Here is a 15,726-nt window from a genome sequence, read left to right on the forward strand (position 1 = left end):
AATCATTGCCAGAATCTGTTTTCATCATATCATATGCATCAATAATGCACGGTGGCTGTTCTTTTGAATATTGGAACCTCTTTGGTGCTTCCGTTATCAAAGGCTTTCATGCTCATCAGATTGACGTAGTATTCCAGGCCTCTTTTACACTTAACAAATGATACTACTGCAATACATTTATTGCAAGAGATAACGTTTGGAAAGTGTGCAGAACTGATCATCTGGCTGTATCTGGTTTAGTTTAAGTAATGTCGCCACATACAGTCCTTGTCTCCCTAATCTCCTGCCTTTTAATGCCTCCAAACTGGTCAATAATGGTAGCACAACATCTAACATGACCTAGTTAAGATAGGCAGATCAAAGTTCCAAAATTACAGCAAAGGCTAAAACGCGGACAAACTAAATTAACCCCTGTCGTTCATATAATTTGGAAGTGCAGTTGGTGCCAGAACCATAGGCTATCATTAGATGTGCAAAGTTGTCATATGTAGACATCCTTATCTGTACCTGCGCTCTACCTAGAACTTTCAATTTGTTTCAATACATACAGCTAACATAAACAAGCAATGGCGTGTTACTTAAATGGATGAGCATCTACGTGACAAGTATATATGCGTAGTCACATAATGCAATAATCATTGTACAGCTGCAAGCAATTTCTCTGTATAATGTAATACTTGACATATTTCACCTGTCAGAACGAGTCATATTGTATCAAATATATCGCTATCTGCTCTAGAACATGACACCTTGTTGTATATGATATCATCCCTTCTATCTACATGCTGGATTTATGGAAAGTTGCCATCGATCTCCTTAGATATACGACTGGAGACGAGTCCCAGGCTCAACAGCGGGCCCCCGCCTACCGGGTTGGGCGAGGAGCTGACTAGGTTATCGCCGAGACCAGCAGTATGCTGTGTGGGCTCCTCTCCCACAGATAAAGCGGCAAAGTGCATCATGTAGACTCACCAGCCATACCACTCTGTTGCCAGTGCAATATTCTTTGTTTCAAACTGTCACGCCTCTTCTTTTTGTTATCAGTAACATGGTATAGAAGTGGGATAGCAAAGCAGTTGGATACAATATGTATTTTCTTTCACGCTAAATTTAGCTGATTTATTGGCAGCGATCCTACAATAGATGTTCTTAAACCTTAATAACATCATTTCAATACTTACAGTTGATTGATGGATGAGGTTTTTCTACAGAAATTGTAAAAGGTTTTGGTACTTGTTTTAAGATAAACCAGACATATCTTTTGTAATATATATATTTCGTTAAATAGAATGTTCTAGAGAGAGTAGGTGGATAGTGTCATCCATCCATCCACCCCCTTAGGCAGTGACGTTAGTCAGTGGAAGTTGTGGTGATTGGTTGAATGTCCTCTCTTACGTAAGTGCCATGAAGCCTGCTATAGGCGAGAAAGTACTGGGACCATTAATCATATAAGCCAATGTGCCTGTAACGAATATCTACAGTAATGTGCAGTGATTGGCTGGATGAAACTAGCAAGAGAAAACGTATTTGATATCTCTGCATCTAGACGCACCTGGCTGTACTCGGATGCATTGTCCAGAAACCGATAATCGTACCATAACCCTTTTAATCTTACTCAGCCTTAATGCCGCATATTCCTCTCTGTATCTCAACCGCATCTCGCCATTTCTTCTACGGCAATTTCGACACCCAGAAAATTCATTCATTTAGGACCCCACAGTACTCGCGGTTTTCAAAGAGGTGCTTGACAAATATTACATTTGCAGTACAGTGATTCTATGAGTGGCTTCTTGCTTCGTTTAGGTCACCTCTGCCCTGTTACGTAGTGACAGGAGACAAACCATTGCAGAAACTGCAGATAGATTTGTAATATATGGCTGTGTACTCACGTTAAAGAAATACTGACATTTGCACCATGTAAATCTTTCTTAGGCAATTGAATCCTCCTGAATATTGGTTGAGCTTATTTAACAACACAGAGATGCCCGTAGATGTTTACTCCCTAAGTTGATTTTATGTCTTCTTGTACATCTCATATGTTTTGTTGTATGGAACTGTATATAAGAAACGCTTTTCGGGTAATTCGGAAATGTAGCCACATCGTTAACTCATCGAAGACAGACGATAATACACTAAAACTGAAGCATTGCATCCCGATCTAGAACTCATGATGAAAACCACACAGTCAAGAATGGCAACGTAAAGATATGCAGAGGGAGTGAACGACCACAAACAACAAAGCCTCAGCGCATCGCTGGAAAATAAATGGATGCACGCATTATCCCCACAATCTGGAGAACGTCCCAACCACGACAGTAGCTGCTTCTTGACAATCATGACTCATTAGGCGTTTTCTACAGGGCTACATTAACACAGTCAGCGTGCGACGGAAGCTTTTTCCATGAGTGAAGGAATGCAGGCAGCCACTGGAGGCAGTTAGATTCCCACAGCAGCACAATCAGGGTACACACATATACATATATATATATATATAACAACATAATCAACAAACATAGTTGTATAACAGCCCGGGATGTTTTCAAGGTAATGTTATCTTAAATTTGTAGAAGATGTCTTATAAAAAAAACAGCGAACGTGACAATATGCACGTTATTCATAGGACAGTTCCGCTTAGTTATTCTAAAATAGATGGTCCTCCTAATCAGACTTGAAGCACCTGAGAGACAGCAGAGCATGAGCTGTTCATTGTCACTCGTTTCAGCAACACGTCAGAGAAAAGTGCTTCTAAGAACATGTACTGGCTTATGTTTGTGATACCGTGGTTCGCAATATCATGGCTATGGGACTATAACATTCGTGGGTCATTACATGCGTGGATTGAAGGTGTAATACGTGAAGGTGTAATAAGTTTCCGGAGACAAATGTGTTGGAAAACAAAGAGGGCACCTAAAACGTCGGTCTCAAATATGCCCACCTTGATGCCATTTTGTATACGCGAGTGGCCAACAGACCCTTTGGGTGTAGAATTGGCAATATATTTTGTTCCTCATAGCAGTCGGAAATGAAACATTGGTGCCGGGAATACACAAAAGGAATCTATGAATCTTCAGGTAGAAGTTACAGGTTGATAAATGCTTGAGGATCGAGCACGCAATGTCAAAGCAAACTTCTTCCATTTGTAAGCTTCGTGTACTTTTCTGAAATAACACGTGACGTTCTGATGAAATCCCTCTGCTGCTCTGAAAGTTTCGCTAATTACTTTATACAGCCAGAGGCTCTTCCGGCTCATTACACTAGTGCTCATCATGAGATAATAAAGATCTCAACACGTCTGATGACATTGCTTTCCTGTTATCTTCCCTACGTCATCGTTGGTCTAACAACCTTGCCAGTCGTGCTTTTTTACCTGGTACGAACGGCGGAAGGTCGAGGTGAGTACGATCCGTGATGAGAACACCGCCAGTGATGGAGGCAAGGTCAAGGCAAACGACCATATCCTGAGATGGCGTACGTGAGATTCTGCAAGAACTCATCATTACGGAAAATGTGTTGATTTGATTTGATTTGATGCTCCCACATATGGTAATAAAAGTGTATTATCAGACAGGACAATCTCGGATAGACTTTAACTATAAAACGACCAATGGCCACTGCTCAAGATTGTTCTTATATCAGATTGCAATTTCAAGGAAGATTCTTATTTTGTGATGAAGTCCAATTTGTGAATGTAAGCCATTCGTACTTTTGTAAAGACTATAAAGAGTTGAAAAATAACAGGACTACATTGGCACCATATTCATATTTGCATCTTGGGAGTGTCATCTTCATGTTACCAAAGAAGTGACCATGAAGCCCAAAATGCAAGATTCGTCAACTCTGGTGTACGAAGAAAGAGAGCGAGTTGATAGCAATGTCCAACATTGTACCTTACCTGCCGTAGGCAAACTACTAGGCAAGCTATATATTGGTGTTGAACACTGCTATATACGTACTCAGACATCTATACTAGCAATTTTTTACTGTCTTATTCTCCAGTACATACACAATAAAATCTACCTGAACAATTCTTGTTTCGAAACAACACACGTACACCATGCAATGCAGAACAAAACAGTTTAAAAGTTCGTCTTCTTTCATCTACTGTTAAGCAAGACTGGGACATTACGTGAAGGACACAAGCCCCCCAATTACGTTGGTACAAAAGCAGTGCATCTGAGCATATCAACTGGTTACATCCCACGGCAAGTAGAGTGCCTGTGGGAATTGCGGGGCCATTGGCGGGACAACTTTGATGTTGTCGCCTAGAGCTACAACTTCGCATTGGTAGATATATCTGAGGCTGCGTTCCGCCTAAATGGAGAGTTATTATTCCCATGGTGAAATCTTGAACACTGCACACCGCAAGCCATCTGTTTTCGTCATGAGCGCGCTGTTCCTTTCGCCATCAAGATACTCTGGACGAGTAAAAATGTATCTGTGTCGTCAAAAAAATGGAGTCCAGTTGGCCAGCTGCAGGGTGTATTCTCAGCTAATCCAGTCCACAATGCACGTAAAAATTGTCTTCGCTTACTTGCATATCAATCAATAGTTCGTGCTTATAAACCTGCATTTCTCCTCTGGTCTCTTTAGTGCCACTGACGAAAAGTAGTGGATGCTACCTGAAACGTCTGACCGTTTCTAAAATCAAATCCAGTTGTTTAAATAACTGCTTTTTGGCGTATTTTATTACTTGGATGTCTAACCTTCACCGACATAATGCACCTCGTTTATACCGGATAGAAAACTGAATGATTCTGATTCAAGAGTCAGAGTGAGACTGAACAGGTACTTAACAGCGGATGATAGACCGTGAAATGCTAAAATACCGGAGGCTATGGACTGATGTATCACTTAAGTGATGTAGCCATGTCACGAATTTAGCGAAGCAGTATATATCATTTTAGGCAATTGGCTTTTATGGAACGTTAAAGGAGTTATCTATAAGGAAAGGCTTACTACGAGTAAAAGGCTTTTGCCTGATGTCTGACAATCGGTCAAAACATAAACAAAACAAGATCGGATGTAGGCTTCATCGGGTGAAGGAATCTCATAGGTTTGTAACAGACAGGACCTTGTACATGTTCAGAGCTGGTGAGTTTGAACTGCAGTCCCTCGTTCATATCAGGATTAGGACAGGCTAAGTAGGAAATACGAGATCTTGTATGCCATTTAAGGCTTTTGTACTAAAAGCCAGCATACATGAATGAATGCAACATATGATTGCTTCTGTGATTGCTGCAACAGATATCACTGCTAGGTTTTACTTTGATTCCTGCATGAATATGATGAAATGATAATTTGTAAAGGTACAGTAAAATCATACCGTGAAATGTCTTGTATCATCAAAAGCAGGTAAGCTACCATGGACTTGCCGCCAATGTAACTAGCATTAGCATTACTTCATCTATTTGTGTGAGCTAGATGGCAACTTAATAAGGCTCGCCATACAATTCTGAAAACAATTTTGATAGGCCTAGAACCGTATCATACAGTTATACTCGTATATATCCATGGTCAATTTAGATTAGGAACGCTACAAACTATAGTTCTACATGAGTCATGGTTCGAATCCCGTGGTAAGGTAGTCTTACAGTAAATATCATGAAAGTCTGTTGAGATAACCAAGCTACGCATGCTGCAAACAGAAAAATCAAGAAGCTGAGACTTCGCAGCGTTTGGACAGCACGTGTGCGCACGCAACTTGAATTTCGACGTGTTTTCACATGTTGGCGCCTATAAGGCACTAACTGTTGGCACCAGTGATTACTACAGATTAATCACTGGTGGGTGGGAAAGGCAAGTCATGAGTAGAAACTTTGATTCACTTAATCCATTTGACGGCAACAGATTAATTTTTTTTTACATACATAGAAAGACTGATTGTTGCTGCAGGATGCCAAGCTACTGCAGCAGCAGAACACAGTGGACTACTACTACTACTATAGAAACATTCAATGATACAGGTGTGTATCATGTTGAAAACTGCCCACGAGAAGATCCACGACCTCAAAATTGCTTATACCACCAGGAAGAGCATCTATGATCAAGGCAGGTCCTTGCTAACCAGACGAGAACCACTGTCACTGGGGCCCCGACACACCAAGTTCTTAAATTACTAATAGCATATCAGTTACAGTTTTTCACTGGTGTGTGCATACGGACTGTAATATTGAAAGTAGAATGTATATTGCCAGGCTGAAACCAAAAGTGTAGAGCTAGAAGTTCTATACGTCCGTTCTGTAATAAAAGTTCTGATTAGGGGAAATGAAGACACATGTACAGACATGTGAAATATCATCCTCATAAGGAACAATTGGTCGTCACGGACTGCCTACACCTAATGACGTAGCATCGCCTCCGGACGGTCTGCAGATAATGAGCAGACTGACATTTCCTGCCTTGCTGCGTGTAACTACAACCATTCACAGTCTCGTCGGGAAGTTGGCACAATTTCCTGTGCGTGGAGCAAGAATCCTAATCCTTAGATGTCGTAGCCCCCATTAATTTGGCCTCATCCAATTACGGTTAGTTTGGAACGTTCTGTGATCCTAATTGCTAACCTAACTGCGCCGGCGTGGGTGCGTGAGGGCCTTACTCAGCCGCCTAGATAAAAACGCAGAGAAGGCGCAGTGTGCAGAGAGAACGGGAGACATCCGTCTGTTGCAAGCCTTGGTCTACGGTGTCCCCACAAAACAGGTACGTGGACGACCATGTTATAAGTTAGGACTAGCTTAACGATGAATACTATTCCATATGATACTTATCTATGGGCTTTAGAATGATGGATGCCTGTTGTTTCAAGTGACTATATATCCCAGTCGCGCACATTTCTTGTAGCTTTTTTCAAGGGCGGACATTTCGTGTTTTGTGAACCATCATCTTGTTGTTTCTCGAATTCTAATGGTCGATACCCGGGCCTCTTTGCCATGTGTCTTTCTTCTCCACGGATATGAACATAGGATTGGTCATGAACTGTCTAAAACAGTTGTATAGGACTAAATTTGCTTCCAGTTTTGAGAATATCGGAAAATTTAAGTACAATCGTGTTGTGTTCTATAGTACATGGCTAACGACATGTAGGGCAAATTGGGAAAAAAGGTTTGATCCGCACATGGACGCGCCTGTCTTTGTGCCATGTAGGATTGCGCTCAGGAACATTTCCTGAAGGAGTGTATTAAACAGATCATCTGGCCGATAACTGAAGGATGCTCCACAGCATTTGTGACGCGAATGGCGGGCCGCTAAGTGCCCGAGGCCTTGGGTCAAGAGAAAGTGAATGTAGCTGAAGTGTCTGTATCCATATCATCTGATTGAGATCATGATTTTGAATAGGGCAGAATACTTTCAACAAGGATATTGATCTGTGAATAATTTCGCAGAATTTTTTGCAAAGAGGTTGCTGTATCTTATCGCTGGACATTGAGAAAAGCTACGAACTCGCTGCTTATTTCTCCTGGGTGAAAATGAACCCGTACATTTACCACCGAATGCAGTAGAATATTAATGACGATCCAACAGGTTGAAATGATGATCCCAGATACAAACCAATCTTCATGTGCTTTTCTAATACAAGCTTGTCAGTAACTATCACTGTGCCTTTCCTCAGTTCTCAACGTGTGATTATAGCATTTCTCGGATTTTTTTTCTTCAAGCGTGCGCGTTGTTTTTTGTCCTTTATTAAGTCAGACGAGTGACATGTTCCGCGCGTCCAGTTTAGAGGGGTATTCGCTAAGTCTTTGTCAAGTTCAAAGTCAAGATATGAAGTGCATTAAAAGAAACCATTGAAGTCATTGTCACAATGATATCTCCGGACAACGTCAAAGCCCTTTTAGACAGTGGCTCTCACGCGCCCACTCGTGCCGTACCTGGACAATGTGATGGGTCTAGTACGCCCATGGCTGGTACCATAAAAGCACTTTGGTTAATGGCAGATATGGTCGATGCATGTCGAGACACTTATACTTGACTCGCACCTGATCCTCTTCATTACACCAGATATTTATATCCCATCGTCTACCTTCTGTTATACCTTTCCAGTCACTTCACACATTGTAACTGAGGTACAATAACACTTGTACTGTACATGTGAGTTTGATACTTCCTTCTTATGTAGAAGGCTAGCATACTACACGTGAGGTAGAGCAGCATGAGTTACATTACTGCCCTTTCAGGATCTTCAAAAAATCCCTTGGCATGATTTGAAATCACCGCATTCTAAAGCAAGTTTGACTTTTGCAAACCATAAATCTATGGTAACAGTAGAGAATTCATCTCACATTTACAAAATTAATCCGACGTTTGTCCCTAAAATGTTTGTAAATTAGAGCATAAAGCCTATGATTCCGACATCCTTTCATCTAGGTAATGCAGTGGCTTAGGTTTCGTTTGAAGATTAGACCACTAATCTTATTTCACCTTTAATCTTCTCGACCCAATTCACACATGAAAGCTCACCAGTTGTAATAAACGTGTGCAAATAGAATTACAGGGGGAAGCAAGAGATACAGAATTGAATGAGCTATCATGGGCGAGGAAAACAATTTCTACATTTTAGAGCAATATTTGGATATGAATGTGTTGGAGAGGTTGGAGAGATTTGACTCAATATAGTTGATTGCAGGAAGATGTTGAAACCGCTGTTGAAATGTGTTGTCAGCTGTTATAGCGATGATAACGTAGTGTTGTTCTAGTGATAGTTGTTATAGCGATAGTGATCTATTCACATTACAAACGCATGATGGGCAACGGCCGCAGGCTTGTGAGCTTTAAACGATCTTGCTAATTAAGTCAATGCCTGCCTGTCACAGCTGTCCATTTTGAATGTTTACTGTCTTCATCAGTGAGAGAGCCATGGTGTGCTTTTTTAATTGCTTCTTTGATACCAAAGGGTAAAATGATTTAGCTCCGGTGACGGGGAGAAGTAAAAGCTAGCTTACGTCACTCAAGACCTTCGGCAACTTCACTCCTCCGGCGCCCACCTTGTCTGACGTCAGCATACGTTACTCCAGAACTTCTGACAGTTACTCATCGGCTGCCGAGCTCTCTGTCTCATCTCCCACTTCATGCAATATGAGCGTATGTCAGAAAGACTGAAATTGAATGTATCCGCCGAAATCAGTATCTTATATCAGCTGTAAGACCACATGTGATATTTGACAAGATGGCACGCACAACAGATACTGGTAAATAGACCAATGTTCAAAGTTTACTGAAAATAACGCACAGCCGATGGCATGAGAAAGCAACGTACGTTTGTTCATTCATTAGTTACAGTGTAGTATCTGGTTCATCTGCAGCGATTCCACACAGATGCATGAAAACCTTAACTAATTATGGCCCCTTTTTATTAGATGGATGTGGAGTTCGTATGGCAGCTGTCATGTTGAAGAAAAAGAAGTGCCATTGGCGATACTACATGACATTGTATATATACCCTATATGGCTGAGCTACCTTAACTTTCCACCTATCACACAATATACGCCACAGTAACGTGCATAGCCGTTCTTTTCAAGACGCACATGTACATTAGCTACCTCAAGTATCCTGTAATCCGTCTAATTGGCACAGATAACACTCCTAAGCTCATTTCTTGACATGAAGAGCTTACAGCTGAAGAGATTAGTCAGACCACCAACCAAAAAACACGCTATTAAGCTCTAATCATCCGGTTACGCGATGTTCAAGTGTAAAGTACTCGATGCAAATTGGAACTTGCTCCTGGAGGCATTGGCTGACTTATATCAACGAAAACATGTTTTCGGCTATCATAGGTTTCTGAGTGGTCTACGAACGTGAAAGTCTGGTACTCATGTTAGGAGGTAACTTCCTAGTGAGCCTGCGTTCCTGACGTCAGACAAGGTTCGAAATTCCACCGGAAGCAGGATGTGAGGTGTTCATAAGTTCTGTGATGAGTTTGGTGACTTTGATTTTACCGGTACTTCACGTCAGACAATGACGTTCTAAAACTCGTTATTAAAGGACGGTGTGACGTATATCCACGCAAAACGCAGGTCTCCGGACAAAAGCAATTAGCTTGGAAGTAGCGAAGACGACTTGTCATTAAACCATGGTGGCTAAAGTGTTACATCTAGCTTAATTACATGTTGTGACGTGATTTTGACGTCACGAACAGGAGATAGATATCTGATGTCTCATGATTGAACTTCAGTTGAAGCTGGCAACCGGCAGCTCAGGCACTGGAAGTCAACTCAGGTTTCTGATAACACGAATGCGATAGAGGTATTTCTGCCTAATTGTATAATATATAAACTGCGGTGTGTTTCTGTTCCAGAGCGATGAAAACGCTGTTGATATCACTGTCCATTGTGCTGGTGCTGATCCACACGTCTGAAGCCTACTCGTACTCCTACGGGTTCGCGCCGGGGAAGAAAAGAGCCGCCTTGCTCGGAGAGAAGATCCGAAGTCTGCTACAGGTAGCCATCCTTTTCTTCTTTCTTAAACATGTGGCTGGAATTGAAGGCTAACTATTCTGGTGATTTTTGTACCTCTATGGGTATATATGATACGTATTGAATAAAGATCTCGACATGGTTTATATGAAAATCAGTTGATGAGCTGCCAAAGCAATAGAATTTGATTACAAAATACAATTCGCCTGAACAGGCAGAAATTGGAATACATAATTCTGTGTCATTGTCTGTGTAGTGATCTTTCTTCGAAGATGTTTTTGTTGAAAACTGGGTGACAAGCCTTCCCGTTGCACGTCAGCCGCTGAATGTGGCAGCTTGGTCAGTCCCTGGAGTGATTACCTGTCGAAGTTTAAATCTTTGGCAAAAAGGGGCACGGGAGATGTCGATCGATGAGCCTACATTATGAACTTTTCTGTACGAGTAATTATCTTTATCAGTGAGATTTATTTTGACTTCCTGTCCAGCTAGTACGTGACCCGCCAGACGGTACCAATTTGCGCATTAGACGAAATTGCCGTAAAGGACATTTTGATCGATCGTCTGACAGCGTACGGTCTTTCTTCAGAGAATTCACCTCCTTAATGTAAAACATAACCTTACTGATAATCGACTTACATATAAGATTGGCCAGATAGAAATTAACGGTGTTGTGCTTTTTGAGGTGCGGAAAAAACGACTGGATATCGCACTGTAAAGATATAATGCCTTGCATATGTAGCTGATGAACTGTTGTGGTATGTATGGATGTTCTTTTTTAATGTTGAAGACAAAAGTGACAACAGAACTAGCTCCATGCAGCTAAATCTGTATGGCATTGCCCGCGAACGTTTTATGTCAAGGCATGGACACTGCACTGTGTTGAGCGCAAAGTAAAAGATTGGTGTAAAAAAGGTGTGGCACGAGGAAAGATCACACATGACGTGAATTCATCCGTCCATTCCTACAATCTATTCTCCTCTTTACAGAAACACAGAACCCAGTACAGTCCGGAGGGAGCGACACCACAGTCTATGGACGATGAGGTAAGGCCCTATCTCTGTTGTCTGAATGTCAAATGCATCTTGACAGACGAAGCACTCGTTTATCTGATAGTACTACGGTCAATTTGTTCAACAATACAAACCATTGGTTTGACATATGCTTTGCAATTGAAAATGGTTATAATTTTTTGAACATGCGTCGCGCTGGTTTTCAATTTCTACTGTATACTTACTGCTGGAAACTCCCATCATTTGACTTCATGGTTCTAAAAAGAAGTTAAACACGATATATTGAAAATGTGCTGTTCATTATGATCATTTTTCTGTTTTACTGTGTGAAGAAGAAGTATTGAAGATGAAGGTGACAGAAATCAAGTGCCCTTTCGTTATCAATTTAGAAACTTGGGAAAATTTCCCTGATGAGGTCGTGATCTCAATCTCCAGTAGTCAGAGGGGTCATTCTTATAACTTTTCAACGAAAAATCCGTTCAACTAACATCCGTCTCAATCACAGCACGGCGCGGAAACCAGCAAATTGACGGACACATGTAACCTTGCAATGTTGTACTGTGATAAGCACGCGCCTTTTATTGGAATCAGCGAGTAAATGTTATTGTAAAATATATAAGCGTAAGCAGCTGTGATGATCACACTGGGAGAGAATTCTTTCCGTGCTTTTGAACACGTTCAAACTATGCAATTTAAATCATACAGCAGTTGAAATGTATATAACTGTCTGCCTTTCCATCATTACCGGTCATTAGCGTTATTCACTGACTGATTTCCTCCGGAACATGGCTAGTTGAAGAACGTATTAAGTTCTTTACTGGAAATGTCATCTTTGATGTGAGTAATTGGGTGAGCTAGGTAATGAAGATCCTCAGTGAATCATGAGCATGTAACCGTTCTGAGTACGGTAATCGTGCCAAATTCCTACACAATGAGTGATTTCACCAGACGGTAGACCGGAATCCCGGCACTCTATCGTCACCTTAACGCTGGCTTTATTCCTGTTGGAAACGTGATAGCTTTTATATCGTTTGTGTTTTTACCTAACATTACTTCTAATCACCGAGCTGCTGTGTTTGCTTTTACACCTGTGCTGGTCCTCGACGTTCGGCTAAACATTGTCATAAAGCAGCTGTTTTTCTTGATAAAGAAACGCAAGCGTACATTGAGCCCAAACGGAAGCCCAATGGTACAATGGGCCCAAACCCAAAGCAGTTTGCTCTAGATTCCTTATGTTGCAAAGAGTTTTCATAAATGACATGACCCCTGCTGACTGCACATTAATGAACATCCCATCGTTAATATTACCAGCCGGTGGCGCTCTTGTCGTCTTTATTAAGTTTCATACCTTGTTGTTTATACGCATTTCCCTCCCGGATAACGTCAAATCACTTTACATCACTTTCCCCAGACATCACGGGGCCCGTCGACGTACCCCTTCCCTCTGAACGAAGCGGAACCAGCGAAGGGCCAGGACACGTGGTACTCCGAGCCAATGTGGGGAGAATCTCGCGGAGCCACGCGAGACTACAGCCCGGTCTTGCGCAGCTGGATTTCAGACAGAAGGAAGTAAGCCAGGAGACCAGCCAGGCGAACATGGCTCGGGCAATAATTATTTGCGAATGCCCCAGATTTAATGAGAACCGACGTCCTTGTTCTAAGTTAACACAACATGTCCATTTTGTTTTGACGTCCATTGTCATAACCGAATAAGGCAATCACACGTATTCATCAGGCAGTCGGACGATTTTAAAGAGAGTAGACAGAACACAACAGAAGTACATATTTTATGAAAGGTTTGGTTTATGTGAGGACATTATGCCTGACCCATCCAATGCTGTCAAACCTATTCGTAGTGGATGGATGATAGATCTCTGAATAAAGCATAATTTGACCTAATCTAGTGAGTTTGTCATATTGAAATCTCATTTACCCATTGCACCTCATGGGGTGGTGGTTCTGAGACAGAGAAGCAAATCTGACCACTGACTGGTAGTCACATTGTCTACAATTAAGAATCACCAGCAACATCCACACAAGGTTAAAGTTCTTAAGAATGCCTCACTATGACCACTATTCTAAGCTTTAATCATCATAAGAAAACTGCTCTTCCATACCCCCCCCCCATAAAAAAAATACTCGGACGAAAGTTTTAAGATCCACAAACCTTATCCAGCCAACGCTCCTCCTGCCCCAAAAGGGGACCTCTCCCAAGATATGCACTGGAATAAAGTTTGTCATTTATTTATCATTATTACATCATCATCATCAACGGCAAATGAAATGATGTTTTCGTCAAATTTCAGATTCGTGATGATATTTGTTCTGGAGCAATGCTTCAAGTAAAAATGGGCTTAGGCAAATAGTCGACAATGTTTCATAAACTGACAACCTGTTTTTCGATAAGAGTTAACGTTATTTTGGGGGGTTGCGAAGACGTCAGTGATTGTTATACTTTCATTTTAACCATATGAGGCAGGGACTCCTGTCAATGGTACTTTAAAGAGGGATGAATGTGCCGGGTTAGTGTGAATGTTCTTGGAAGTTCGTCGTGAGCGATGTTGTCCCCAACCTCCTATCCCACGGTGCGCCCAAACCCATCATGTCAACTCCCAAGGACAACGTTGATCGATATCTAGCTTGCCTTGTTTAACCCTATAGCTTTCCATAAGCGTTGTTTCCTCCCATCTGTACAAAATAGCTGCAAGGAGACCATTAAAACGCGCCAACTCTAACGGTAGCCTCCATGTTTAAGTAACCCATGAGAAAGCATTTTGCTCTGGTTGGATCACGCCAACGTCACGGATAAACATGAACCGTCGTAGATTTCGCTGTCTTTATCAAAGAGCAAGCTCTATCTGACTATCAATCATGAAGACTGTTTTTGTCCCGTTGGAAATATTACCTGAAGTACACGGCGATACGTAAGACTTAGGGTGTGTGCCTTAGGTAAAGACATCCGTCAACTTACAAGCCTTACTGGTCGGCCTGGAGGCCCTTCGCCCGCCCTTGGCTGTTTAACGTTATATCAATGTACAACTGCAGTCTTACCCACTGATACAATCAGATTCAAGAAGCCCGCAGTCTGCGGGAAAAGTCATCCTTGCGTTATATTACACCGACATTCAGCAACTTTTTCTATCATCCAAGTTCCTTCGTCTTTATTGATCGCAGGAAATTCCATTTGCAGAAATTCTTATTTGATGAATTACGATTCCCATATGATAGCAGCAAACTCTGGAAGAATTTGAGGTTTATTATGGTCAGAAGTACAGAATCTCAGCTTGAACGCCACGCCACAAAGTATTGAGATGAATCTACTTAACTGGACACTACATGGGCAGTGAATACAAATTTTAGAATTTCAACGGAAAGTCCAATGACATTCCCAAGTATGGGCAACATTGTACTAGCCTTTACCTTTGATACATTGCTTGTAAATTTGATCAAGATTTAAATGGTTGTAATGTTACCCAATACAAAGGCCAACATCGTTGTCGTATTAAGGTACAATATTACATTACTCACTGCCCAACGTACATGTTACAAATAACAATTCGTGTATCACATGTATGTGCCACGATGCCAGATTCTTGGAAATAGTCACAACAGTTTAGAAAACAACTAGAGATGTAACATTTGCAAAGCAAATGCATAATGTTTACCTTCGGACATGGTCTGCTCTGTTAATTCTTACTCAAATACATTCACATACACGTACTACTAGTATATGGTGACAGGAGCAGAGCAGACCATGAAATTGCAACATTATGTAACCAAACACCAGTCACCATAGTGACAGACGTCAACAAGCCATCTCATTGGTCAGGTCATAGATCACTGTTTGGAGAAGAAGAAGAGGAAGAAACGGAGCAAAAACAATATATTTTCCTTCGGTAAACATAATGACTGATGGTTTCCAGGGTTTCCAAGATGATCTCTTCCGTGGCTGAACAAAACACCCCGATATGCTCTGACTTCCAAGTGGAGATGGGGAGGGTATTAAGTAAAGACGGGGAATTTTTAAACTACCTTTGTGTATTTAACTTAATATGCAATTGTTTGTTTTGTTTGTGTCCGTACAGTCCGACCAATTTCAGTGTCGTCTGGATCTCCCTATCTCTGTCATTGGTACTTGCAAATTTAGATACAACAGACTTTCTTACATAACCTGGATCAGGAAAAATTATAGCCTTCCACTGGTCGGCAATCGTACATGCCTCGCACTGAAGGTTAATTTGGGTGCCAAAAGCCCACATGCGATCAGCCAGAAGATAAGGAACAGACAAGGTAAACCAGCGCGAAC

The 15,726-nt window shown here is 41.5% G+C and overlaps 1 protein-coding gene across 2 annotated transcripts in view; it reads left to right on the plus strand.

The window, feature by feature from the left end:
- LOC109462930 overlaps positions 1–13,319 on the plus strand; it is a 23,635-nt gene extending 10,316 nt beyond the window's left edge. Inside the window, exons 1-4 of one of the 2 annotated variants that reach the window (XM_019759560.1) lie at positions 6,591–6,696; positions 10,293–10,434; positions 11,397–11,453; positions 12,832–13,319. In XM_019759560.1, the coding sequence (XP_019615119.1) occupies positions 10,297–10,434; positions 11,397–11,453; positions 12,832–12,993 (357 nt within the window). In that variant the 5' untranslated portion in view covers positions 6,591–6,696; positions 10,293–10,296 and the 3' untranslated portion in view covers positions 12,994–13,319. Of the gene's footprint in view, positions 1–6,590; positions 6,697–10,292; positions 10,435–11,396; positions 11,454–12,831 lie in introns of those variants that run through there. The other variant, XM_019759561.1, reaches the window with a different exon arrangement.
- Positions 13,320–15,726: the final 2,407 nt, after the last annotated feature.

This window comes from Branchiostoma belcheri, unplaced genomic scaffold (genome assembly GCF_001625305.1).
Source record: "Branchiostoma belcheri isolate BF01 breed outbred unplaced genomic scaffold, Haploidv18h27 scaffold120, whole genome shotgun sequence".
NCBI lineage: Eukaryota > Metazoa > Chordata > Leptocardii > Amphioxiformes > Branchiostomatidae > Branchiostoma > Branchiostoma belcheri.